The 27,213-nt window shown below is 43.3% G+C and overlaps 1 protein-coding gene across 1 annotated transcript in view; it reads right to left on the reverse strand.

Annotated features, from left to right (window-relative positions):
• The window catches only part of hcn1 (hyperpolarization activated cyclic nucleotide-gated potassium channel 1), a 68,340-nt gene extending 44,112 nt beyond the window's left edge, over positions 1–24,228 (reverse strand). Inside the window, exons 1-2 of the mRNA XM_076758628.1 lie at positions 23,565–24,228; positions 16,764–17,187 (exon numbers count right to left, since the gene is read on the reverse strand). Of these exons, the coding sequence (XP_076614743.1) occupies positions 16,764–17,187; positions 23,565–23,920 (780 nt within the window). The 5' untranslated portion in view covers positions 23,921–24,228. The remainder of the gene's footprint in view (positions 1–16,763; positions 17,188–23,564) is intronic.
• Between the last annotated feature and the right edge of the window lie 2,985 nt (positions 24,229–27,213).

Raw genomic sequence — 27,213 nt, forward strand, 5'->3', positions numbered from 1 at the left:
TGACTTTTGTGAATCTGATGTGCAGAGAAAAGAGCATGCAGGAGCATTACTCATCACCAAGCTGTGGGCCTTGAGCACGCAATTACAAAGTGTTCTTTATGCATCTTCAAATTGGACATGAGTGACCTCTGTTTGAGGTTAGTGAGGATTAGCGAGGGACTAATTTGAGGGGATTAAATCCACCACTGGCTATTACGTTGAAGGATGACAAAACTGCTTCCAGGAAAATCTGGAATTCTCCCGCTTAACATCGTCTTGTAAATCTCCTTTTGGATCTCTCGGTTTTGCTTAATCACAAAATTACAGTTGAACTTGGATTTGAAAAATCATATTATCATGTAATGGGAATTCACTGGGATTTACAGAGTCTCATGTTGTCTTCCTGTCTCTCTTCGACTATATACTAAATAAGTTGTCGGCCATTAAAGAAAAAAAAGCTATAGAAAACTCCTGGAGACAATGTTTGTCTGAGCAGATAAAGCTGAATATTTTATATACACTGGAAATAGAGCAGCAGCTTGCTGGAAGTAATTACAATTCACATGTGTGCATTGCCCTATGCGTAATCATGTTGATATACATATAGTTCAGCAATAAATAAACATAAATAGAGTTGGCATTATTTCATTGCTTCAGGCAGCGTACTGTACATATAACCAGTCTGTAGACTACGACAGACTAGACCACACAAGAAGAGCAGAGAAGACAGGACGTCTTTCCAGCAACGTCATACATGCATCCCGGTCCCCTCCGAGCCACGTTAAGGCTGTGTGAGGAGTTGTTTCTCTGCATACAAAGCTCTGGATCTTCAGCTCTGAGCAGTCCATTTAGGTAATGAGGCCCAACAGTAATTTGTAGCCACAGACTTAATTAAAAGGCAGGTGGTGATCAATGGGATCTTTACACAGCCAGAAAACAAGTAGTGATCTATTAATGTGATGGGGAAGGCAGGTCATTATTTCCTCGCTGCATGCACCCCTGCCTGCATGCACAGTAAATCAGTAGTGCTAGTAAGTACAAAGTAAAGTAAAAGTACAGAATTACTACCAGTACAATATACAGTTAATATTAAGGTGCACATACTCACCATTAACTAGTTGCTTATTAGCATGTATATTAATTGCATATTGGTTCTTTATTAGTCATTATAAAGCATTTATTAATGTCTTATATGTATGTCAGGATTAGATTAGTAACACCCTTACTGTCTATCAATAAGCAATAATTAGGAGGTTATTGAGGAAAAACCCGCCTGGTAGTTGTAGAACATGGTCATGCAGAGTGAGGCATTAAGGATTGTATTGAAGTACAGTACCTGAATTTACCTAATGCACCACTTTCCACTATTACTGATCTGTAAACTGTCAGAGAAGCCAAATGTTATCAAAAATAACCTCAATCACAGTCATTCCTCCGAATATTGATGTACTTATCATCCTCTGGGCGTTCATCATTTCATCATATATGTTTGGTTCCCATTTTAATTTGTTACAATTGAACTGTTGCATCATTTCAACAGTTAACCTTCCATTAACAAGAACTAATTCAGAATATTCCTCACAAAGACAACAAAATATTTGCATCACTGCACTGCAAGCAATGGGCCACAAAGAACAGAATTGTAGCAATAACCAGTAAAACTAATTGGGAATCACACCTTGAAGTGTTACCCACAGTTAGCATTGTTTTCAAGTCAGCCATCATGAATACTGGACTATTTTTGTGTTTTTTTGTATACTTTTTAATTGGAGGGCAGTTACTTTGATGCACATTCTGCAACACATTTAATCTGCAAACGTCTGAATGCAGCCTCGGCACGGATAAAAATAGACGGTAGGTGTGGTGATACTGTTCTTTATGGATTAGCCCATACCAACCACCGATCAATGCGTTCATTTAACTGACAGCCACCAGTTAAAATAAAGACTTTTTTCCGCCCAAGTAGCTCTTTCCTGTGGGAGTTCATGCGCTCTGTTTTCCATCACAGCAGTATCCTCCTGTTCCTCCACTAAGCACATCACACTGCACTGCGAGCGGAGCTGCCTTGCCCGCTGTCTCACCCGCTCTGCGTCTATTTTGGTCGTGTGAGCGTGATAACCTCAACACTACTGTTCCGCCTTAATCTGTGCTCAACCATTCAGAGCTGCGCTGGCAGAGGCAGCATCCTCAGGGGCAGAAGCTCACACAGCCACCGGGGTCACATTTATGGTGCTTTTTCATTGGTGGATGGTGTGAGGATGCTGTGTTGTTAAAAACTTGAGGATGGTAAACATTAACTTTAAATGTTACATAAGAACCCTGCACTTTTATCAGCACTTATATATTCTGACCCACACAGTGTGCTAAGCCTTCATTTTGACTATAATAACATCCTCATGTGGACATTATTCTGCAAGTCCAGAGGGATAAATGCCTGCAGTTAATGTATGCACATTATTTTCATAATTTCTTTGAACCTTTATAAAAGTCTGCTCCATGCGAGGAGAGGCTCCGTGCATCAGGGGAGCAAGTCGATGTATTTATGGATGAGGAGGAGGATGAACGTTCTATTGATTTGTACCTGTAACCTGAGCAGCGGTAACAAAATAACAACACCAACTCAGATCTAAGCAAGCATGTCCTCATGACTGACATCTCCAAAAACAAGCGCACTTATACACGCCACGTGTGCAAATGGATACGGTACGCGTGGACATATTGTTCAGAAACCATGCCAGTAGGCTCAAAAACAACTGCTTTCCCACATGACCCATTTTCCCTCCAATTGTCTGGTTATGCAAGTCTGTTTTAGGATGACAGTTTGACAACATCATTCCAGGAATTAAATCAGTGTCCTCAGTCAGTGAGTGAGTCTGTGATGGAGGGCTGGATGGAGGGAAGGAGGAGAGCTGAGAGATAACAGGGAGGGAAGGGAAAGGCTTCGATCCGAGGCACGAAACAGAAACTGATCATTCTGAGTTCAGATAGCCTCATTGGATGTATTTTGTTTTGTTGTTTGGTTGCTTGATGAATGTAAGTCCAATATTCTCTCTCTTCTAGCTCTGTTTTTGGTCTCTACCAACTCCTGAGGGAGATATCTGCCTCTTTAGCTGCTAAATGCTCCACTATGTTCACCAGCTATTTGCTAAATTCGTCTTCCTGCTGTTTGCTGCTGAGCAGGTAGTGCACAGTGGGTTTTTAGAGCTTTTTCTCCAGAAACATCTGCCCCCTGCCTCTGTTACAGAGGAGAGCAGCTGGGACAGCTAGTTTTTACATTTCTATTGCCTCCAGTCTTAATGCTAAGCTAAGCTAATGGATGTCTGGACGTGAAGCGTGGTATCAATCCTCTCATCTAAGCAAAATTAAAAAAAAAAAATAGTTGAACTTTTCCTTTAATGTTAAGCTTTCAAGCCACAGTGTTTCTTGAAATAAATGGAACTTTAATTATTATGTAAATTAACATCTTTGTACATTTTGCAGGCGTCTCTTATTTGAGTTTTGAACCACATTTAGTTTACATATGCAGGGAATTCACTGCAGGAAGCCGAGCGAGATGCCGCAGAGGAGCGAAGGAGAGGAAGGGTGTAGCTGTGATTGTGCTAAGAAGGCAGTTGGGGAAGATTAGTGCCCATGTGAGAGCAGGAGGGATTTGACTGGATTGCACAGGGTGACCCTGCTGTGCTCATGTAAACATCAGCAAGATGGACCCTTCCTACCACAGCCTGCAACGAGGACACGCCCTCTCCGTCATGGCCTCACACACTCTCACTTCCGGCAGTTTTTCCTGAAGGGACTCCTTTTCTATCCTCAAGTAAACTGACGACCTCTGACTGAGTGACATGTTTTATGGATATTTCATATTATATTCAAAGCATAACAATAAAAGTACAGAACAATTGATAAACTGTCAGATTAAATCAAATACTGAACTCAGTAAGTGCAGGAAGTTTGTGCAAATCATGTGTTTTAGGTGAATTTTGAGATTATTTCCTTTGAATATTGCATTGAGATGAGTTCTCCTGATATTTTTAGGACCCTTTTATTCTTTTGTTCTCTGTCTGTATTATGTCTTTTTAAAATTTTTAACGATCATACATTCTTCATAGGCTTCTTTCTGACAAATTCGGCGTTGTCTCCTCCCTGGTGTTGGGCCATTGTTTTGTTAGCTCTTTGTTTGTTTAAGCTGCGTACTTTTCAGATGCAGGATGAGGCCGTTCAGAGACTTGAAAAATAACATCACAGAAATGAATGAAATGCTGAGATGCAGGATTAGAGAGGCAGAAGGTCTTGTGACCCCCATGAAGCTTTGATGACCCCTAGTGGGATTCAGGACCCCCAGGTTGGAAACCAGTGACTTATGATGGCTCTAATCATGTTTCTTTTTAGCATGATGTGGAAATAAATACACACTTTAGGCCTAAACAGCCAAACATTAAATGCTATATAACTACAGAGTGGTGGGTAGCCCTATGGGGCCGCTATGATATTATAATCATATAACTCAGAGTGGAGCAGCAACACATTATCTAGTCTCACATACCTCTGACTATGTTAGCTGTAGCAACATGAGCAACCACACTTGATATGCTACATAATCTAATCTGTGCTGCAGTCACAAATGGACATCCATAATAATACTCCTCTGCGGTGTAATAATAGTTCATCGCCCCACATGAGACTGCAGAGAATATGAATTGTTGTGTTTCCATTCATATTAACAGCCAGGCTTCAGTAGATGAGCCCAGCTGTCATTGTGACAGATGGATGGAGGGTGCTCCAGTAAATCCATCCAGTATGACATTAACTCTGGGGAAGTGAAAGTAGAAGAACCCTAAATGCTTCGCTAGTTACTAATTAATTATTTTGCACGAGACATCATTACGGGATGTCTGCCATGAGTGGTGTCACTCCCCTCTAAATAACAAGGGATCATTATGTAGCTCATGGAGAATCAGTCAAGTATGGAGAGTCTGTAGATCATAAGAGCTTTTCTCAGCTAACTACAAGGGATCACCAGTGCGTCTGTTTTCTTTAGAGTGACCCCTCCGCCCCCACACCACCACCATAACCAGCACATACCTCCCACTCACACACACACACACACCGTAACCACCAACAACAGCCCAGTGGACGAAAATAACCAAGATTAGCCTAATCTCCGCACTTATCACTTTAGCCACCCTCCCAAGACTATATCTGTCATCTGTCTGCTTACTGTACTGCGCACACCATGCAGAGGGAAACTTGTGTTCACGGTGGGATATCCCATGGGGACGGACAGCAGATCAAGGCTGCTTTCGCCGACTCTTTTCTTAGTCGGGAGCAGGAGAAAAAATACATATATTGTCGAATATCAAGATGTGACTCGAGTTTAAAACCAAAATTATGCTAAAAATAAGCAGCAGATGTTGGAGGAAAATAGCAGATGTTGATTTTGTTTGACTGCTGTGGGGCTGCTGAAACAGTTGCACCCCAGGCTCAGGCGCGGTTTGAGGGCACTGCATGTATTTCTTACTACTCCCATTTATATAGAATACGACCTGGTTCCATTTGTCTTATAAATATTTATGGTGAAAACGCTTGTATTTGTACATGACGTGCGATTTCGCCCCCCTGTCTAGACAAAGCACTGCTTCTCTCTTTCTCGGTCGCTGCCTCGCGGTGTCACTGCCTTTCTGTCTCTCTGTCTTTACTGTGCGGACGTGTCTGTTTATATCTTACATCAAATAAAGGGCCGAGCTGAGAGACAGACTGACAGTGACAGGAAGAGATGAAAAGGCCGAGGCAGACGGAGAGAGAGGGAGAGAGGGAGGTACTCCCAGTGGAGGAGTATACAATATTTTAAATGTCATACATCAGCTTACAGTGACAGTATGATGCAAAGTGACCTGCGAAGCCAGCAGTTGTGAGTATATATGGAACGTAAGCTTGATAAATATCTATAGTTTAATTTGCACAACTGACTCAGCATGACATGTTTATCTTAAACAGCATCTGTCAGCTACCATCTAGTATCAAGTATAACAATCATGTTTGTCTCATCAACGATAAAGTGAGATTTAAACGAACATATATTCGTCCGTTTCGCTGCTATACGTCTGCACACGTGACAAATAGCTTCACATTAAGGCAGAAAAAACTGTGTTTTAAACACCTGATTGACTGATATAAATTAATGTTTGCCCAAAATGTCAGCTTTGCACAAAATAAGAAAACCAGCCCTGTTTTAAGCTTTTTCAGATTTAGCCGGTTTTTAGAATAACGAGCATAAATTTATCCTCCAACCAAATTTGCCACAATGGAAATACGAAGTTTTCACTGAACACTGTGATGTGCCTTTGTTTGTTTATTTAATTAAGCTTGAAACATATGGATACTGACAGCGTAGCCTATTTTTAACCCATATTTCCTCTCACTTGAATGCTTTCTAGACCCCCCTCCCTCCCTGTTCGATATATCGATGGAGGTATCCTGAAGACACACACGACTTCCAGACCACACTTTTATTAATTTAACCAAATAGTTTTACTAACACTGTGGCTCGGAGGAGCTGTGCAGACGTTGCTGTTGCCGTGCTCATTATAATAACCTCGTATTTATAGTGATGTTCCTCTTTTTAGTCCCAGCCTCTAATTCAATAAAACACAGGACTAAAGCCTCGCAGTGGTGCTGTAATCAGTGTGTTGAGAGCTATATTTTCTCTCTACTTTAACACCGTGGGCCTGACAATTAACTCTGTACTCTAAACCATATGGTCAAGCAATTAACACTCTCTACCACAGTTAACAAGACCAACTAGCAACAGAAGGAGCACTGAGTGACTTGGCAAGGGAAAATGGGTTAAATCTGCAGGGGACGAGGAGAAAAACTCTTTCTTTCAGGCAGTGGAGTCTGGGATTTTCCACCCCGTGGGCCAAGAGTGAGCTTCCCTCAGTGAGCCGAGCAAGAACACGATTCAAAGCACATTATGTTCATCGTCAGAGAGCCGTGTCTTAAAACAGAGAGGACAAGAACACAGACAGCATGAGAGGGGGAAAAAGCATTGTCCTTCATTTTTTTTTTGTCTGCTAGACAAAATTGGACTGGAGGAGTCCATTAGGCTGTTGTGTGTGACTTCGCTTGCTTGTTTGTGTGTAGGTGTGTGCGACGGGGAAAAGAAAGGAGAAAGGGAGATGGAGGGAGTTCATGCTTAGTAATCTATTTAATGAAGCACAGTATAAAGATTCAATTTCCTCCATTTTTAGTGTATTTGCGCAGACAGGATGATGCACTCTTGTCCAGCGTATTTAACGCTGATGTTCGTGCATGCTGCTCTGACAGTGTGGGTGCCTCTTAAGCAGGGAAAGGTCCCCCCTCACAACATGTCAGATGTGTGACAGGCAGACTGTCACACATGAAGACACGTGACAGAGCTCTTTAGCCCCCCACAGGCTGCAGCTCCCACACACAACACAGCAAAAAGGTCTGCTTCCCCTCCAACAGCCCGCCCAGTCATGCTCTGCAGTGCTAAACACAGGGTGGGGTTCCCAAATCTGTGCATGCCAGTGACCACCCACATGCTGCAAAGCACTGCAAACAACAGCAGAACTCATCCATTCGCGTGCCAGTCCAACGTGAAATACAATCTGATTTGGATATAAAATAACAGCATTCACAAAGCGTCCTGCCAGAAAGTCAAACCTGAATAAAAAGATGCAAAACGTGGTCATTTGTTAGCTTTTTTCATACAGTGTGCTGCTGTTTTAAGACTTGCTCAACCAAATGGCATAAAACATGCACAAACATCACTATGGAGCTTGAACACTGATGAAAAATGCAAGAGCGAAGAAGAGGGAACAGTGAATTCACTCTCCGCAGTGCTTGGTCGCTCCGGACAGCAAATTTGCTTCTCATCATGCTTTGGTGACAAATTCAATGCGTACAATTATGGATATTAGTCAGACGTATCCTCACGGCACTTGTGTTTACTGATATTAACTCAAGCTGTTGATTAATTTCTTTGTATTCTGTCCCTTCAGTTTTGTTACTGTTGATTAATTCCTGGTCTAAGATTCAGGGCCACGTTTATGCAGATGAAAGCAAAGGTCAAACACGCACTGCACCTTTTATTTAATAAGCTTTTAATTGAATAAAAGTCAGCAGACTACACAACAGAATCTCTGCCCACATTCTGGCTGCACTGAGCTCATGATGTGCAAGTTTAGAGATGGAATTTTTCCATCAGGCTCAGAAAAGAATAGATAATTATTAATGAAGTAATGAGCTCTAAAACAGTCATGCTATAAAACGTTTGGCATCTATTACTATAAAATCATAATAATCTGGATTTATGGATAGGATAGCACTTTTAAAGACATTCAAAAGCCCCATTGGTGCAGGACTAGTACAACCAGGGGACCTCATGTGATTTAGAATCGGGCTAAAGGCAGCAAAAAGTCACTTTAAACTGCACCAAAGCTGGGACAGGTGATCCAGACGAAGCAGCTGCTCCTGCAGAAGCTCAGATCGGAGCTGCAAGGAGGATGTAGGTGGCACTGAATATGACCGGTTTCTCCCTCGACTCCCACGTAACTGTATCCACATGCACGTCAAAACGCCAAGGTGTGATCACCACTGTGCACTGGGCATCAAGGTTTTTGCACCTTCTCTTTAGAGGTGGAGAAACTCCACTAACACCTGCATGTTGGTCTGTGTTTTCATTAACCTTCATGCACCCTGCAGAGCTCCATCCGCTGTACACCACCTAAATGTATGTGCATAAAAAAAGGAAAACATTGCTCAGGACACACAAGCTGCACCTCAGACTGTTGCCTCAGTTTGATAAATGACATGTGCGTCTCCAGGCGCAGGGAAGTTGTCCCTCACTGTCCTCAACATACCTTCAGGTGAAACCAGACCTTTGTGTGCTTCGTCCAATGAGCTACCTTCTTCTCGTTGGGATGTTAAATATAAACAACCAGCTGTGCGGCCTCGGCTGTGTGTGATTTGTGCAGCAGCACCTACAGAATCTGGGCTAACAAACACCTGCTCCAAAGCTGAAACACGTCCTCGGTTGTACAACTTTCCAGCAGCCATTTGTGTGTGTTTCTCGCTTAAAAGTTACTTCTCAGCTTTGCTTTGATATCTTCAAACACTTATCTTGGTCATTATTTCCATTATTTGTATTTGCTACATGGCAGCCATACATGGTATTGGCAGATTGTGAGAACGCAGCATCTTTTAGGGATGAGACAGATTGGTCGTGCTACCAAGCTGCCATGTGCCACCTCAAGGCTACAGTGTATAGAAATATCCATATGCACACACACAAACGCATAGACATGACACATTCCCACCGCTATCCTCCGCCTCACACATCACATCAGATCAAATCACGTCACATAACAGGAAACAGTTGTATACAGTCATCAGCCGACGGCTGTGCTCCAACACAGCTCTTTCACAGACTCGAGTCCTGCAGCCGGTCACATTCCTGCTCCTCACTGCTGAATGTCTGTCCTACAACTAAATGCCATTTGAGAGAACATGGTAATGAGGCCAGGCTCCTTTTAATTATCCTCCCATAAATGTCATTTGCTGCTCTCTGTGATGAATGCATTGTATACTTTCTGTATGGATTCATGGAATTTGTTTCAGAGCTGCAGCCACTGTGATAGATTGCATGTAGGTGCAGCTTTAAAAGAGCAGATTGCATGGACTGAAATGCAAACAGACAAAAAAAAAAAAAAAAAAAAGCCACTACCAGGTCACATTTAAAACGCTTTGTCCTTACTTCATTTACAAGCTGTAATTACAGAGAGGAATAGGGTCAACACAATAGAAAATCAATCAGGGGAACGTAGTACAGGAATCACTGCTGTACGATAGACACAGAGATAAAGTGTAACGCACACTGCCTTCCTCCCTTTGTTTCTTCTCTTTCCCTCTGCTGCCATCCCTCCTTCTGTCTCTCCTGCTCTCTCTTTCAACCTCACACATGATTCAGCACTTCATGATTCAGCACACCTTCTGTGTGTGTGTGCACGCGCGCGCGCGTGTGCGCTAATGCACCTGTGTCCCTGCATGCGACTCGGGCGGAGGCCTCAAGGCACCGAGGACTTGGCATGGCCTATTCAGAGACAGGTGAATGAAGTCCACAGGACTCTATAAACCAAAGCCGACTAATCTCCTTTGACACCACGCTATCTGTTGCTGAGGTGGCAAATTACCGTTTGTGGCTTCATCGTGATCTGCTGTATTCACCTTATAATGCCTTCCAGTTTATCATATTAATCAGTGGGATGGTGGTATATTCATTTTCAGCTAGTGCTTAAACTATTAGTTAATCAACAGGAAACTAATCATATATAGATAATCAAATAATTCTTCAAATGAAAATGCCACATATGTAGTGTGTAAGGTGTTAATTAACTTAAAGACATCACTACGGGCGATGGGAAATCTTGTAACATTACTTAAAATCTGGCTTTCTTAACACGAATGCATCTAATTGTGTTACTGCACTGTAAATTTTAAGAAGCTGTGAATGCAGCAGATAAAGAAAAGCTATTTTTTAAACAAATTATATCAAGAAACACCTTTGACGTTCTGTCCTGGCTTTAATTTAGCAAAAAAACCCATGAGGCACATGCAGAAGATGCAGACAAACACTCTCACCCCCACTGCTGACTGTCTGAAGACTGAAGGGTTAAAACGACGTCTGCTGTCGGGCTGTCACACAATAGTATGGGTTATTTCAGCAGAGACCAAATTTAGCCAGTGTAATGTAGTTACAGTCTCCTCTACTGTTCCCACGCAGTGAACTAGATACCCGGGTCAGTTGACTCACATTTTCCCCCCTTTCAGATCAATTTACCGACTGAGCTGCGAATCAACCGTGCACCCTCGCTTAGGACGAGGTATCCCTGCACACGCTATAATTAAACAGGTCATTCGCATCGTGCTCTGCTGTCCGCTGTAGCAGATACTACCTATCCCTTCTTAAATAGGCATCTTAAATGACAAATCATTGACCGGTGTCTTTTCCAGGCGGCTGAATTAATGCAACAATCCGAGCTTGAGAAGTGACTCATCAGTCAGGTTGACGCTCACAGAAGGAGGTGACAGCTTGATGATTCGGATGCCGACAAAGCAGAGCTGCACACGGGCAGGTGCGAAGCGCCTCACGTGCATTCGGTTTCTTTTCCTATGAAAAAAGTTCTAGTCCAGTGATTCAGGGAAGGCCCCAACAGCACATCAGGAATGCATCTGATCGGCCAAGGCCAAAAATGACGCTTCAGGGCATGTTTATGGAACTCTGGTGATGACACGAAGGCGCGGGATGACGACACAGTTTCATCAGCAGGAGCACACTTTCACAAGCATGGAAGGAAAGTGGAAAAGGGTGGGAAAGAGTTTTTATCAATGTTTGGCCCTTTTGGATAGAAATAAGAATAAATAATAAGAGTACAGGAAGGTGGCAGCTACATTAGCAGTGCAAACAAGTATCAGTATCATGTCCTGTCACTGTAGTGTCTTTTTGCTGACTGTAGAGGGTAGATATCATTGTGTAACTCACTATGTGTGACAATGTGTTACCACAGTATCAAAATACAGTTGACTCTGAAACAAGACCGGACGACATGTGCAACCCTGATCCCAAAGAAGCTGGTACACAGTGAAACATAAATAAAACAGAACGTGATCATTCACTAATCCTTTTAGACTCATAGTCAATTAAAAACAGTACAAAGACAATATATTTAATGTTTGACCTCATCAGCTTCATCTGCTTATTCTGAATTTGATGCAGCAACATGTTTCAGACAAGTTTGGACAGAAGCAGCTAAAGACTGGGAAAGCTGGGGAATGCTCCAAAAACACCTGTTTGGATCATTCCACAGGTAAACAGGTTGGTTGGTAACAGGTGATAGCTTCATGATTGGGTATGAAAGGGGCATCCTGGAAAGGCTTCACAAGCGAGGATGGAGCGAGGGTCACCACGGTGTGAACTCATGATCGTATGAAGGATGTTACTACAGGGGCTCTTTTGATTAACTTAATGAATTGGAGGGCAAATGTGTTAAAATGCATATACAATATGTATTCACTGCATGCTGACGTATGTATTTATAATTATGTTGAATCAGAGTCGGTGCCATTTTATGACACACACACAGACACGAACACGCACACAAATCATTCTAACGTACGTTGTAAAAAACAGCCTCAGCTGCCACAAGCCAGAACAGTTTCACAGTTAAATGCCAAAATCTCCCACACTATCAGTTCATCACCAAAAAATAGATTGTCATGTGTCACTTATTAGTGCTCACGGACTTGCAGGGATCAAACAAGCTTCGACTCGTGTCGGCGCTCTCGTTACGCAGTTTGCTGAATTAGCTTGTAAAATGTCATAAGGATGTATTCATGTAAAATCTCAATCCACAGAGGGAAACAATAATTAGGTTCCAACAGATGTGTTTTAAAGCAACCACTGATGACTCTGCTGCAGATGGTAAATTAAGTGACTAATTAAAAGTGATGTTTGTATTTTTGCCAGTTTAAAATAGCTGCCTCGTATAGAATATCGAGCATGTGTCGTGATTCACAGTGAGACATAATCAATACAGTGTATCAGTAAACAACATGCGGCGCTCTAAAGATCAGGTTTACTGATTTGTTAATGATAAGTTTTAAACAATATTAGAGTAACAGGCAAATTGTGCCTGGGGCCTCTGAGAGGGTGCAGCCACCCCTGGGGGCTGGTATGCTGCCACAAGCCCAACCTGAGCCCTTCTGCTTGAGCTGGGATCTGGCGGGAAGCCTGGTGCTGCGATGAGCCAGATGTGGCACTGGGAGCTGTGGGGATTCTTTACAGCAGTTTAAAAATGTTATTCCTTTAGTCTGCCTTTGCATTTTTTATTAAATTCAATGAACCGAACTCTGCAGTATGGGTGGCATCTAAATCTGTTCCTGGTAGCATAAATCACGAGGATCTCTGACGTCAGGTAACAGCAGAAGTTGGAGGGGAAAAGTGTCTATAAGGTCGTTGGGATAATTAGCTCTGTATCTGAGAGGACATGAAATAATAAGGAAAGCATAAGGGAAGCAGGGTTGGAAATGAATAGGAGCAGGGGGCAAAAATGCCCTTGAAAGATCTAAAAATGCCGGTGAAATTAAAGATGAAAGGGCAAAAAAAGAAATGCCCCCGATAACTGTTCTCATTATTTCATTGAATTATTAACTACTCAGCCATTAAATATGATTCTCCTGTGGGCCACTAGGTGAGCATTAGGAAACTATGACTAGAGGATTTTCAGTGCTCTCTGGGTGGGAAATACTACTTATTCTTTGGAGGGGGCCACAAGGGGGCAGCAAAACTAGCTCAAAACACAACAATAACATATTATCAATTTATAGAGTTGATATGGGCATCGTGTTTTTAAACAGATGCCTGAATAGTTTCTGGCCACCTGATGGGTACGAGTTAATATTCGCTGTCCTTGTTGCTCTGTTTTGGTTTCCACCAATCCCCGAGCTGCAAAAGCCAAAATAATGAGCTGAAAGATGCTAAAATGCTCTGTAGTAGTATTTCAGTAAAACTGGAAATGACTGAAACGCTTAAGATCATATCAGAGAGGCAAAACAACATGCCCTTGAAAGAACATGACCCCAAGCTGAGGATGTGACTTCCAGTGGTCTGCATTTTTTATCGGCCCTTCTGGTGCACATACAGAGTGCCTGAAACACTGTGCTCAGTGGAGGATGTGTGTTACACATGGATTTAAGTCACACACTGCACAGTGAAAACATGTTGTCACTTAGAATCACTTAGAATATTTAACTCAAGTGTCTACATGGCCACAAGATGATAAGAATAACCACTGCGTAGCTTCCAGATGTGTAAACAGTGCCCCGGCCTCCATTTGGCTGGTGCTTGTTTAAATTGCGGTTTGTTTGAGTACATAATGTATTTACTCCTCTGCATGACCTTCACACTGTATGCTGTAATTTCCCTAAGCACTCCCGCATTGCAATAATTATGTGTTAGCACACAATTGAGTGAATGAGTGAACAAGCACACAGAGAAGCGTGCATACAGATCCGAACAGCAGCAGCATGTAAGCTGGGGTCAGAGCCTGCATCACAAAGTCCATCTCACTGGTTATCTTAAGTAGCCTATCGATGCATATTCAAACTATTGCATCAAATATGTAGCTTCTTTATTTGCAGTCGTTATTTTGGGGACTAATTGGCACAGCCAGACGGAGTAATCTACTACTCCTCTCTAATGAGTGACGATGGAGCTTAAATAAGATGCATCAGTTCCTTTGTGGGTACTAATACTGAAGCCACTCAGGTGTTTTACTCAGACCACAATACCCAGCGATATAGAGGAATGGCTCTGATAGGGAGTGTTGTCGAAACAACAAGTCTGACTTAGCCCAGTTCTGACTGTCCAGCCTGCGCTGGTGAAATAACGGCCCTCGTTACTTCGCAGATGGCGGGAAGAGATGGTGACAAAGTGAAGATGGGGGCAGGGAGCACACGACAGATGAAGGAATGACGGACGTGCAGGCTAGAAGATGATTTATTGTCGAAACTCAGTGTCTGAATAACTAACTGAGTCCATCCCGAGGCTGATGTAATGATGGTTCACGGCTTGAAACCCATTAGGATGGCAGGAGACTGCATTTGTCCCTCCATTAAAGCGCTAATCCTGCATCCCACACCTAACATGTTACGACAGCTTGGAATTTTTCCACCGAGCGCCTTTTCTTTCCTCTCACGTCTCCTGTGGATGTGTCTGATTCGCTGTTGTTTTATCATTCACTGTGTCTACGTAATGTGTTCACACCGAAACAATTCCGTCCGATTTCTATACTGCGTTTTCAAAGCGTGCCGAGGTTAGACTCGCCAGCGTTTTAGAGAAAGACAGAGCGCTAAAGGAGGATGACATACCGTGAGGGAGAGGAGAGCATGCGAGGGAGAGAGAGAGGGGAGAACCAGAGAGGAAGGAACAGAGTTTGATAAGCAGAAAGACGAATAAAGACAAAGTGGAATGACTGAGCGTGAGAGAGGCGAACTGGGAGTGCAGGCCTGTGGTAGCCAAGCATTATGACACATCCCTATATACCGCGCTGCCTTCCTCCCTGCATGCTCGCTGCACATTTTCATTAACCTTGCGGCGGCGTCTATTTGTGTATCTAACCTGGTCCATACCATCTCATCCTCCCACTGCATACAGCCCCGAAAACTAAACAGCAGTATAATATACAGCACCGCCGTATCTGAAATGCATAATCGACTTCCTACACAGTGTGCAAAGCAAGATAATAACACCAAGCAACTGCAGCCCATATGGTGTTCACTTTTCAGAATATGGTTTGTGATGTTGGTGTGTGTATCCTACAGTAAACTCCATATTTTGGAAAGCTTGAATAACGCTTTGCTGAAGCGTGAGTAATGCTTTTGTTTTCCAAATGCCACGTTATGCAGTGAGGGTAATATAACACAGTTTAAAACGCACAGTGACGGGAAGATATAAGCTACCGTAAACACTATAAAAGTCTGCTGCCTCCTTGGTACTTGAGCACAGAGATGATCTTTTCCTGCTCCATAAATGTTCACTGATCCATTGCATGGCTGGGAATTGGACACGCTGCACAATTGTGCCATTTATATTTAAGTTCTGGCTGGATGTTCGTGACTAGAGCCGTTATATTTAGCTTATATTTACAGGCTTATGAGATTTAGTTTGCCAAATGCATCTTTATGCAGAAAACGATCTATTTTTGCACTTGCACTGTTACTGATATCTCATTGAACCATACAGAATGTGCACTCCAAGGAGTGTAAGGTTGAGCCCTGACAGCCACACAATTTGCTTCAACCGGTGTAACAAACAGCACGGATAACAGCAGCGATAACAACAGGGGAGTCGGACAATAAGGGACGGACGGGGAGCTGTGGGGCAAGGACGCTCTGGATGAGGTGAGGGAGAGCGTTGCAGTCAACCATTTGCATTTTATCTACGCTACGTTTCAAATCAAACGTCTGTGCTTTGGTCGCCCAACGCGTGTCCGTCTGCCTGAGCGGTTCCGTCACGATATGGAGAAGCGCAATCTCTCGATCAGTCAGTGTGTAATGAAATCGTTACCGGGAGAAGGAGAAGGCTAGAGCTTGGCTAAATAGTCTGAGTCAGGGAGTGCAAGGACTCAGTGGAGGGTAATAATGTATCACTCTCAGTTATGTCCAATGGGGTTTAACCTTCACACAAAATCCACCAGAGGCATCGAGAACAACCACACCAACAGACATTAAGAGGAGAGTTCATTCAGCCTCTAATATACATTACCTTTATATAGGTGCAGTATTGTGCTCTCTTGATGAAATTGTTGATTACATTATATTACGCCCTGAATCCAAATATGCCCATTACACAGTTAGAACTAAAGCTTTTTTTTCCTGGAAAATGGAGGCAATTACTTCTTTTCTGATTCTGAATTAATTTCACCCATCAATGGGCTGAAACTGACATTACCACTTGTTATCCACAGATAAGCCCGCTGACTAGTGGTGATTGACAGCACCTATTAGTCCTGTATGTGCACAATTATTTCTGTGTGTTAACCTTTCAAGGTTGTTGCCGTGCTGCTGGGAAAGGCATCCAGAGAGCCACCGTGAAATATAAATAAGCATAACTTTATCACTCTTCATTACTGCTGTGCTCTCTTTTATATCAATCTCTTTTTTGTGTTTCTTACTGCTCACTGATAATATGCAGACAAACATGTACACACCTCCTCCCACTGATGTATGTATCTGATGAGTCGGGACAGTCTCAACAGACGCAGAAGACTGAGGATCTTGGTGAAGCGGACGATTCGCAGGGCGCGGGCTGTTTTATATACCTCCGAGTCAAAGCCTTTCTCCACTATTAAAAAGATATAATCCACTGGAATGGACGAGAGGAAGTCCACAACGAACCAGCTCTTCAGGTAATTCATCTTGATGACCTTGGGGTCGAGGATGATCTCGGAGCTCTCCTCGTTGACGATCCCCGTCCTGAAGTTCATGACCAGGTCCACCAGGAAGATGGTGTCCGAGGCCACATTGAAGACCAGCCAGGTGGTGGTAGTCTGCTCTGAGAAGAAGGTTATTCCCACAGGAATGATGATTAGATTCCCCATCATCATGATGAGCATAATCAAGTCCCAGTAGAACCTGCAGAGCGACACATATGAATCAGTAATGCAAGGGAGAAAACGTGTCGTAGAAGGTGAATGCAGACAGTGTGTGCTCACATACGTAGGTGTACATGTATTCACATTTCCTGACAATGGGAATACAATTCGAGGACTTTGCTTGAGAGTATAGAACTTTCATCAAAATCCACCAATAAGGCTGTAAGAGTGAGAGTGAGGCTCGAAAGCATTAAAATAAAATAAAGAAGATACAGAGGCTGCAGCGATAGACGCTAACACTGGCATGCTAAAATACAACGGCAGTGCTAAAATGCTGATTATTAGGCTGTTCACCATGCTCACCATGTTAGCTTGTTTTATTAGCATGCTAACATTTGCAAATTAGCACTAAGCATAAAGCACAGCTGAGGACGACGTCATAAATCAAAGTATTTGACCTGAGGATGACCAAAGTTATTACACATGGACTGACCGACCGGCCACCGTCTCCGAGAGCCAAACAGCTAACATGGCTAAACAACAATGTTACAGATATGACTACAGTCTGACATGTTTCCAGAAATACTCCGAACTATCAGCATATAACATGTGGCTAATGTGTGTAAACAGCTAACAGTAATCCACAGTTCAAGACTGGGGTGTGTGGACGTGTGGGGGGTCCTCGCATGCTATCCCACAAAGGGAAGTCATAAGCATGAGGCCCGACTCTGACAGCTACATGCTGTATGCTTGTGTTGTTACCAGATTTCTTCTCAGTCGTTTGGAAAAGTTAACTTTGATTCAAGGGCACCACGAAATGTGCTGCTAGCTCTTACTGCGTGCACATGTTCAGGGCCCTGTTAGAATGAGACCCTCTCATCCTTCCTGGCTGTGTTAACGTCCCTGCCCTCTGTCTTGTGATGAACAGAGCCAGAAGTGATTCATCAGCACCCTGCTCCTTTCACGAAGTGTCCTGGGCCTCGATAAAGGCAGAGCAACCATGAATGAAAATAGATGCTTTCAGGAATCCTATCTCGTGCTAAAAACTCTCCACTGACGCCATCCCAGCTGCCTGCCTGACTGCCTGCCTCTGCCCTGCCTTGCTGCCCGTCCATTGCTGCTGCTGGAGATGGAAATGGACTGGCTGGCTGGTTGGCAGGCTGCCTGTCTGGCAGACTGGCCACTCGGTAATGGATCTGTTTGAATGAATTAAGACGGGGCCTTGGCTTTATAAATATCCACAGATCATGTGTCCGATAATTGTCTTCACTTCAACTAAACAGTGGTCGTCTAGGTGGTTCATAATATCCACCTTAGGTATTTTTACACCAGCTGGCATTGAACTGGGGCCTATGGAGTGGCCTCTTCATATGGAGAGCCTTGACTTATCACCTTGAGTGAGACATCAAAGCACAAAACATGATGCACTTTGGATTATTTTATGTTATCCATTCATGGCAACATACTTCCGCAACAATGAGGAACAAAAGTGCAGGATTTGACTACACGATCAACCTTTCAGTCTATTGATGCCCCTTCAGCCGTCGTGCCACGATAATGTGCGTGCGTGCGTGTGTGTGTGTGTGTGTGTGTGTGTGTGTGTGTGTGTGTGTGAGTTATTCCCTTTGTTGTTTATAGTTAAATGTTTAATAAGAGGCTGCAGTGAGGACATCTATGATTCATCTTTTCAATTGCTTCACAACAAGATAGGCTGAAAGGAACTATTCATGTATGAGGGGAACAAGAACAAAGATGACGTTGATTCTGAAGTATATTTCTAGGAAGCTTTAATGTGTAGAAAATATATATTACGCTAGATAGTGTAATTAGTCTGCGGTTTGTAAATATTAGAAGAAACAGATAAAATAGGAACAGTTTCAAAACAAGACCTCAGACAGTCAAAGTTCATGAGTTGACATAAAGTCATCTATGGTGCAAAGAATTAACCGTTAAACTCATCATCCTTTTCAAACTCAATATCAGCATTTGTTATATTTTAAGTAATGGAAATGCTGGATGTTTTCCTCTTATCATAATATAATCAAAAGCCCACGGAGGGCCCACAGATTCCTATTTCCCTCATGACTTGGGCAGGTGGTATTTATACTGTGCACGACCTCTAAGACTCCCACTCATCTAATGAATAAAACATCGTGCTTCAGTTCTCCAATTGGAAACTACAAAAGAGGAAACCACAAAACAGGCTGCATGAGGAGGAAGCTGTTTACAGAGTTAAAGAATAGATAAAATCCCTGAGAAAAGAAGAGCATTTCAGATGTTCGAATGCGAAGTGACATTTTAAGGCAGTTGCCCCCTTCTCTTTTTAAAGAGCCAGTCAGGAAGTGTGCCAACACAGTCATCTCCAGCAGCAGCACCCAGCTCTTGCTAAATCAAATTATTGAAGCTCTTGCTTCATTGCTCCCACTCTGAGAATGCGCCCAGCCCCAGTTGAACCAGTAGCTGAGAGCGGTGCACCCAGCTGTAACTGCAGCTCTACTCCAGCAGTGCACTTAGTCACCAGCCCCCTTTGGACCAGCCTTAAACAGGAGCTTGGAGCTGCCGTAGAGCCCCCAAAAAGAAAAGCCGTGAAGCACCAGTGATGCAGCTACCGCCCCGAACCTGCTCCAGATCAAGCCGGCACATTTCTTCTTGTAGGTTTCCATCCTGTAACAAGTGCTCCATCATAATCAATGCCAGACCTCTCCTGCCAAGCAACAGAGGGAACCCCACACAGCCGCACTCAGCGCAGCCCGACCTTATAAAGTCTGCAGTGTAACGACTCACATACTGCTCTAATATGGACTGCAGATCAAATGAAGGCAGGCAGCATCATTCTCTGTGTATCCGGCTCTCCGAGGGCATCACATTCAATCAAATTAGCTACGACCATGATGTAATGTAACTAAGTACATTTACTCAAGTACAAATTCAAGATATTTCCATTTTATCTAACTTTATGTTTCTACTCCACAACATCTCAGAGGCAAATACTTTTCACTCCACTACCCATGACCCCTCCTGTGCAGTGAAGACCATGTATCTCCAGATCTGGTGATTTTCAATGTGAATGTTCCCGATAAACTGAAGGACTAAGTGTTCCTTTATGGGTTCTTCTAGTCCTGAAGCTGAATAAACTATTTAAAAAACCCTCTTAGATTAGCTGGGAAATGCATCACAAAGCTGAAAACAGGCTGTTCCTCTGAGCTCATGATGACTTGTTGGAGATACATGGTTCTCACAGGACAGCGATGCTACAAACTTATGATCATCTCATAGAAAATGATGCTTTGCTGTAGATTAAACTCGCCAACAGTGCATAAAGTAGCTGAAATGAGCTCAACCTTAAACATCTACAGCAGTAAAATGCAACATACACATTAAAGCAGCAGTGACATTAATCCAAAAACATCAGCTTCAACAGTAAAACACTGACAGGGAGCATTTTACCTCACAATCAGTACTTCTACTTTGATACTTTAAGTGCACTTCACTGATAATACTTACATATGTTTACCTAAATAAGCAAAGAAACTGCCTCTAATTTTCCGCACCATACAACAAACATTCCAAAATAAACAAATAAATAAATAAAAACGTGAGCCAAAGAACAGCAATGTGGCATTTCAACTACGATCATATGCTTCTTTGTAACGGCTGAAGCACGGCCATCTGTCTTGACCAAACAGATGCCTTCTTTAGAACAGAGTCTGAAAGAAAACATCACTGAGAGTCTTTCAGACTCTGACAAAGGCCTCTCCTTAGCATAACCAGAGGTGTATGAGGCAGTGCATGAGGCCTCTCTAAAAATCTATGAATAATGAATATTACTAACCTGCCATTAATCTTTAAGCAGCCACTGTGTACAAAGAATATGTTGGATATTGAGTTTCAAACACTCCCACAAAGCGATATAAAGCCCGTGTGAATAGTGGTGTCATTCATGGGCTGTACTTACGTAAGACTTTTCATTAAAACACCATACAGCTTTGTTTTCTCTCTCTCTCTCTCTCTCTCTTTTGGTAATACAAGGTTCTGCTACAGTATAAGAAAGAATAAGGTAGAGTAAATGTTTAATATCATTACACGATGATGAAAGGTTGCTGCTGATATAGAGTCCTGTCGCAAAAAAAAAGCAAACAAACAGAAGTAATTAAGTTGTTAAACCCCACAGTGGAGGAACAGATTACCTTTTAAGCTACAGCACAAGAGCACCTGCCAAGCAAAGTGTACCCTTGCACCTCCATCATTTATGCACCAGCATGACAGGTAGCTTGAAGCACTAAAACCTCACAGCGCTGAACCACTTTGAAGCCAGGAGCTAATCTCGCTGGCATGGAGGGGTTGTGTCTTTAAACTGGCTGGAGGACAATGACTTTGTATGAAGAAGAAGAAAGAAAGAAAAAAAAAAAAACGCCCTTTGGAAAATGTCACGGGGAAGGAAGCTTAGGGGGCTCCGAGTTAGTGAAACATTTTCTAATACAGCAGAAATAAAAGGGCCAGTCTCCTTGAGCAGAGATTAAATCGCAAAATCCCCACTGATGGCCCAGTTTGTCTCCTATTTCACATCCTTAGAATATGCTTGAAGACATTCATGCTGCATGTGTACTGCAGTGACATGATCCATCGTTTCCCATCATGTATTTGCCTGCACTTTTCCCCTAACCCCCCACCCCCACCCCAATGAGCAAAAAGTTCAGTAGATTACACATATGGCCCGTACACTTTAGTCATCTAATTAATATCTAGCTTGATTAATAACTGTGGAAAGGGTATGCATATCACTCAGTTGTTCAGGCCCTGCCCTTTGGCCATTTTGTTGGGGGGGGGGGGGGTCGCCAATCCCCTTACGTAATTGTTTTCAGAGACTGTTAAGCTCATTGACTGCTGTGTTGTGCTACTAATCCTTGCCCACCGTCATTGTACATCTGTGTGTGCATAAGGGCATGTGCATATGCCTGTTTCTCTGCGTGTCTGAGTGCAGGACATCCTAGTTAGCATCATTCTCGTGCGTACTTGTACGGCAAGAGCAGTTTAGGGCTATCGAGATGAATTCATCTCACCGTCGCATTTCAATAATTGTGCATAAACGAGCCGCACAGGCCAGCGGGGGTGAGTTGTAACTTTGAGTGCACCAGGTTTGAATTCGGCGTGCAGACTCTCCATCGGCAGCGCTGCAGACTCAGGCCTGCTCTGAGTTCAGGACCACGGACAGCTCTAACGTGCCCTGGCACGTTACAGGCACAGTAGCTTCAATGGAAAACCGGCTTGACTGTCACCATCAAGCCGTGCCAGGGGACACTGGTGCAGAGACCGGGCCAGATGAGACGCTTAATTGGTTAAGTGGTGAGCTGTAAACACGCAGCTTGTGGAGAACCTGGTTGTATCTGATCTCATTTGTTTACCCCTTTGAACGCACTGTGCTAGAAATGTGAAACGAATCGCAGCACATTAGAGGCGGCTTGTCTTAACTCAAAACGACTGGGGCGCATTTGCTCCGGTGCTTTTCATAAATGTGCAATAATAATAAGCGCAGTTCTCACATGTAGTTTGCACTTGCAGCCTCACTCTTTAGGACAATAGCACGATGCACTTGTGCAGGTGAGAGAATGACAGGCCCGTAAATAAATAAAGAAAAGGCAGTCATCGCGTCACTGTGGCATTTCGTGAACCCAAGTGAATTTGTGGCAATGATGCTTCTGCAGCTCCTCTGAAACGAACACATTCCATCACATTTCCTCAGCTTCACACACACGCACCGCTCAGTCATTAGTGCTGCCAAATGTTTGCACCTCCGCCATCAGATTCCAAGCTCAGTTTCAGCTGATTAATTCAAAACACGGATAGTCTCTCCTTAATCGCTCGCCTGCACGATTTTACCGCATCCTGTGCATTTTTCCCCCCCACACACACAGGCCCGTCGTCTTACAACGCCGCCTACAATGAAATGTTTACAACCGTGATGGTGCAGTGGCATTGTCACGTTGTGTCCAGGTACTGTCGCCTCTACACGGGGACATGTCGCAATGAGGAGCCGACACTTTGCCGCTATTGTGGGGCAATCAGAAAAAGAGGTGCGCTTGTGCGTGCGCCTTGAAATCATGACATTCACCGTGCTTTTTCCAAGGACATTTCACTGATACACCTTTGGAGCCTTAACGCGTCCCTCTCTGTTAGAATAAAAATGCCGCAATGAGACACGCACACTCACGGGGCGCATTTTGGGAGTGAAGCCCTGAGCCGGCGGAAGCCTGATTGCCTAAATACAGAGGTGGATTAGCGTATGCGCTTCTGGGCAGCCTGTGCGTGTGCCGATGACAGAGCGTTATGTGTGAAAGTGTATAGCTTGCAGACCCTAGGGTGGCGGGAGGGGTGGGTGACAAGGGAGGGAGGGTGAGCAGGTGTCTTTTCAGCCCTTACCTAAAATCGCTATATGGATGAATGATCCAGTATCCGGCCGTTTGGACCCTCTCTTGCTCTTTCTCCACGGCTTTCTGACTGCCGAACATACGCAAGGAGAACTTATTGACTCCGGGCTGCATCATGGCCCCAAATTGCCTCTGCATAAAACCATGTTGCCTGGACGCCCCCTCCAGATCGTCAAAGCCGACCATGGCCTCTTCCCGCTCCCCCTTGAAGCCCACTGAGTTGCCGTGGTCCTTCATGTTCTGGCTCCCCGTGTTGTTTTTCTGTATCGAGTCTTGCCTCTGAAAAACATTATTCCCATCCGCCTTCTCCTCCTTGCTGCTGGAGAACGAATTCGATTTGTCTTCCATGGTGTTTTGAGTTTGCCCGTTTTTCTTTGCGGCAGACCGATCCGTCTCCTGCTCGGGAGGGCTGCGCGCTGAAGTCGAGAGGACCCGCCGTGAGCTCTCCTGTCTATTTTTTTTTTTTTTTTTTTTTTTTTTTTATGTCCTTCAAACTGTTCAAGCTCCTCTGCCTCCAGTGCGAGTGCTGCAAACTGAGACAGAGTGCCCGAGAACCCGGTGGATCAGGTTTCTTGGGTTACCGCCATCTACCGACGGCCCCGGCGTCTGCCGTCCAAAGCCTGCGCCTCGTCTCACTTCGCACGGCACTGCGGTTTAACTGGCACATGCCCCTGCACCTTATTTACATAATGTGGCTCATGATAGCCCCCCCCCTCCGTCTCCCCTCTCCTCCTCTGTCATCACTTTCACACTTGACAGGAGGAAGCCAGCGTTATTAGTGTAATTCAATGGTATATGAAGTTAATGGAGACATGTTTTTTTTTAACCAGTTCAGGCAGCATGTGGGCTTCCTGGCGGTAGGTTTGCTCCCTGCTGAGGAGGGATAATAGAAGACAACACGGTGAAACAGACTGTGATGTCGGTGTGATCGTAGTTTGAGCCACTGGTCATATGAGAAACATCTTGTGGATATCACACCTTTAAAGGTGTTGCAGATATGATCCAACATTTAGAGTATGAGTGCACTGACTGTCCTCCGCCGTCTATAGAAGAAGAAGAAGCACTTGTTTGCAGGGACTACTTTCTCAAGCAACCTGGGCTTCATTTGCTCCAGATAAAATCATCTGCACGGTGCAATTTAACCCAGAGGTAATTAGATAATGGCTGCAGAATGCATTAAGACATATTAACAGGGATGACAAACTACTCCTCTGATCTCCAAACTTTGTTAAAGCAGCATATTAACTTTTTCAGGCGGGCTCAGCCAGATATTTAGAATTGAATTATGGGGTTAATTGCTGTGATAAAACAGCCACCTGTTCACTGCGAACCAGCCAAAACAAGTGATTACTGATCCTTTAATTACATAAAAGTACTAACACCACATTTGAAAAACTCCATTAAGAGGAAAAGTCCTGCATTCAAAATACTTCTTAAGTAAAAGTATGTAAGTAATAAGGAAAATGCAGTTAAAGCATTAAAAGTAAAAGTACTCGATGCACTATAACTACATTATTCGATTGTATTAATATGAAAGCAGGATTTAACTGTTGTGGTTGGTTGAGGTGGAGGTTATTTTTAACTTTTGTAAGGCTGCAACTAATGATTATTTACATTATGGATCAATCTGATGATTATTTTCTTGATTAATTGATTGATTGGCTGGTTTGTAAAACTTAAAGTAGTAAGAAATGCCATCATAATTAGCCAGAGCGCAAAGTGGCACCTTCACAATGCCTGTTTTGTCCAATCCTCAATATTAAATGCATAAATAAGTGAAATACATTTTAATATCATTTATAAAAATCAGCAAATCTTCACATTTCAGACACTGGAACAATGACAAAAATGACAAATGATTATCACAATAGATGCCAGTTAATTTCCTGCCAGTCATCTAATTGATTAACCAGCTAATCCTGCCAGCTGCAGCTGTATACAATGTTGGGAGTTAAATTTATGACAAAACATCAAATATATTAAAGACTTACTGTGTTTTGAATGAAAGAGTCTTGATCTGTATTAAATTAAGAACTAAAGCATGCAATGCAGTGAAAAGCAGCAGAGAACCAAAAGGAAAGTAACACCTTTCAGATCAAAAGATAACGTTACAGCAGGAAACTAATTTTCACTCTGATCAATAATTCACGTGTGATCTATCAGCACCAGGCGTGCAAACCTGGAACGACCTGGATGTAATTTAGCTTTAAAGGAAGTTATGCTTTGCTGCTTTCGACCCTGTAAGTCCGACGAGAAGTGATAGAACAGCACGAGCTTGAATTGTTTACATTATTCTTGCTTTTATTAAAATATCCAACAATTGAAATTTTCAGTTTCATCCAACGTTTCATGGTTTTTCAAGGTCAACCAGACCTCTCTGAGTCCTGGCATGCTCTGCTGGGGCATCATGACGTGCACATGTTTTAATAAATGCTGTAACACACACAGTCTGACTGAATTAGTGCTGAGGCGAGTGAAACGCTCGTCGTTACACTGCAGATTCATGAAGGAAACATCTGTTACAATCATCCCGACGAAGACTCCTGACTGTTCAACCTGACTTGAGACTTGTTACACTGCAGGATGTGTTTAAGTACTAAATAATCTGTCAAATGATCGTAGCTTTGACTCGTGAAACAATAACACAACTTGTCATTCAAGAAAAAAATACCACTTGAGTGAATTTATTTACTGTGATCCAAACAGATTTTGGGGTAAAACTCGGCAAAAATATGACGTATCCACAGGTTTGAGTTCAACACATTTAACGGAAGCTCAGCGGAAGTTTAATCAGGAAGAAGACCATCCTCCTCCCTCTCTTCTCCCGCTTCAGTCAGCTGACCCCGGGCGCTTCACTCTTTCAGTTGAACCTATCACATTCTGCCACGACCTCTGCGAGCCAATCATCTCGCTGCTGTCAAAGTTTGAAACTTCCTCCCTCTGCTGCTGTCAGTTGTCGTTTCAGTCAAAAAAAAAAGGCGACCCTCCTCCACCACATTCACTTCCAGTCCTCGTCACATTCAGCGCCCGGGGGTCTTTCCACCGAGCTCACAAGTCCTGCTCCACATCACATCCATCCAGATCTCCACCCTCGCTCTTCACTCCTTCACCACCACCCGTGTCTACAGACTATAGACTCATTCATTATGAACACATGTCAAATAAATTGATTTAATCTTTCTTAAAGCCTCAATTAAGTCCCTCCTGATTGAACTTCCTCGTGGTTACAACAAAACACACGTGGTTACGTTAGGCGGTGGCGGTTAGGCAACAATCACGGCTAAAAGAAACTGAGGCTGGCTGTCAGTTCAACAGTAAATGAACAGCGGTGCCTGCGTTACAGTCTGACTATCATTCTATCTATTACTGCCTTTTGACTGTCACCTGCCTTCCTCTTTGCTCCCAACAATTGAAAGTATAATGAATAAATGTTAACACGTTGCTGCAATTTACAGACAGTTTATATACATACATACTGTACAATATGCAGATAATACACACTTTCTGTATATCATTGTCTGTCTGAGGTCGGTGATGAAATGTAATTTCACCGATCGAGTACAATCTGAGGCAGCTGCATTTCTATTTCGTGCCATTCATATACTTCCAGTCCATTTCAGAGGGAAATATTGTACTTTTTA

The sequence above is a fragment of the Chaetodon auriga genome, chromosome 19 (genome assembly GCF_051107435.1).
Source record: "Chaetodon auriga isolate fChaAug3 chromosome 19, fChaAug3.hap1, whole genome shotgun sequence".
Taxonomy (NCBI): domain Eukaryota; kingdom Metazoa; phylum Chordata; class Actinopteri; order Chaetodontiformes; family Chaetodontidae; genus Chaetodon; species Chaetodon auriga.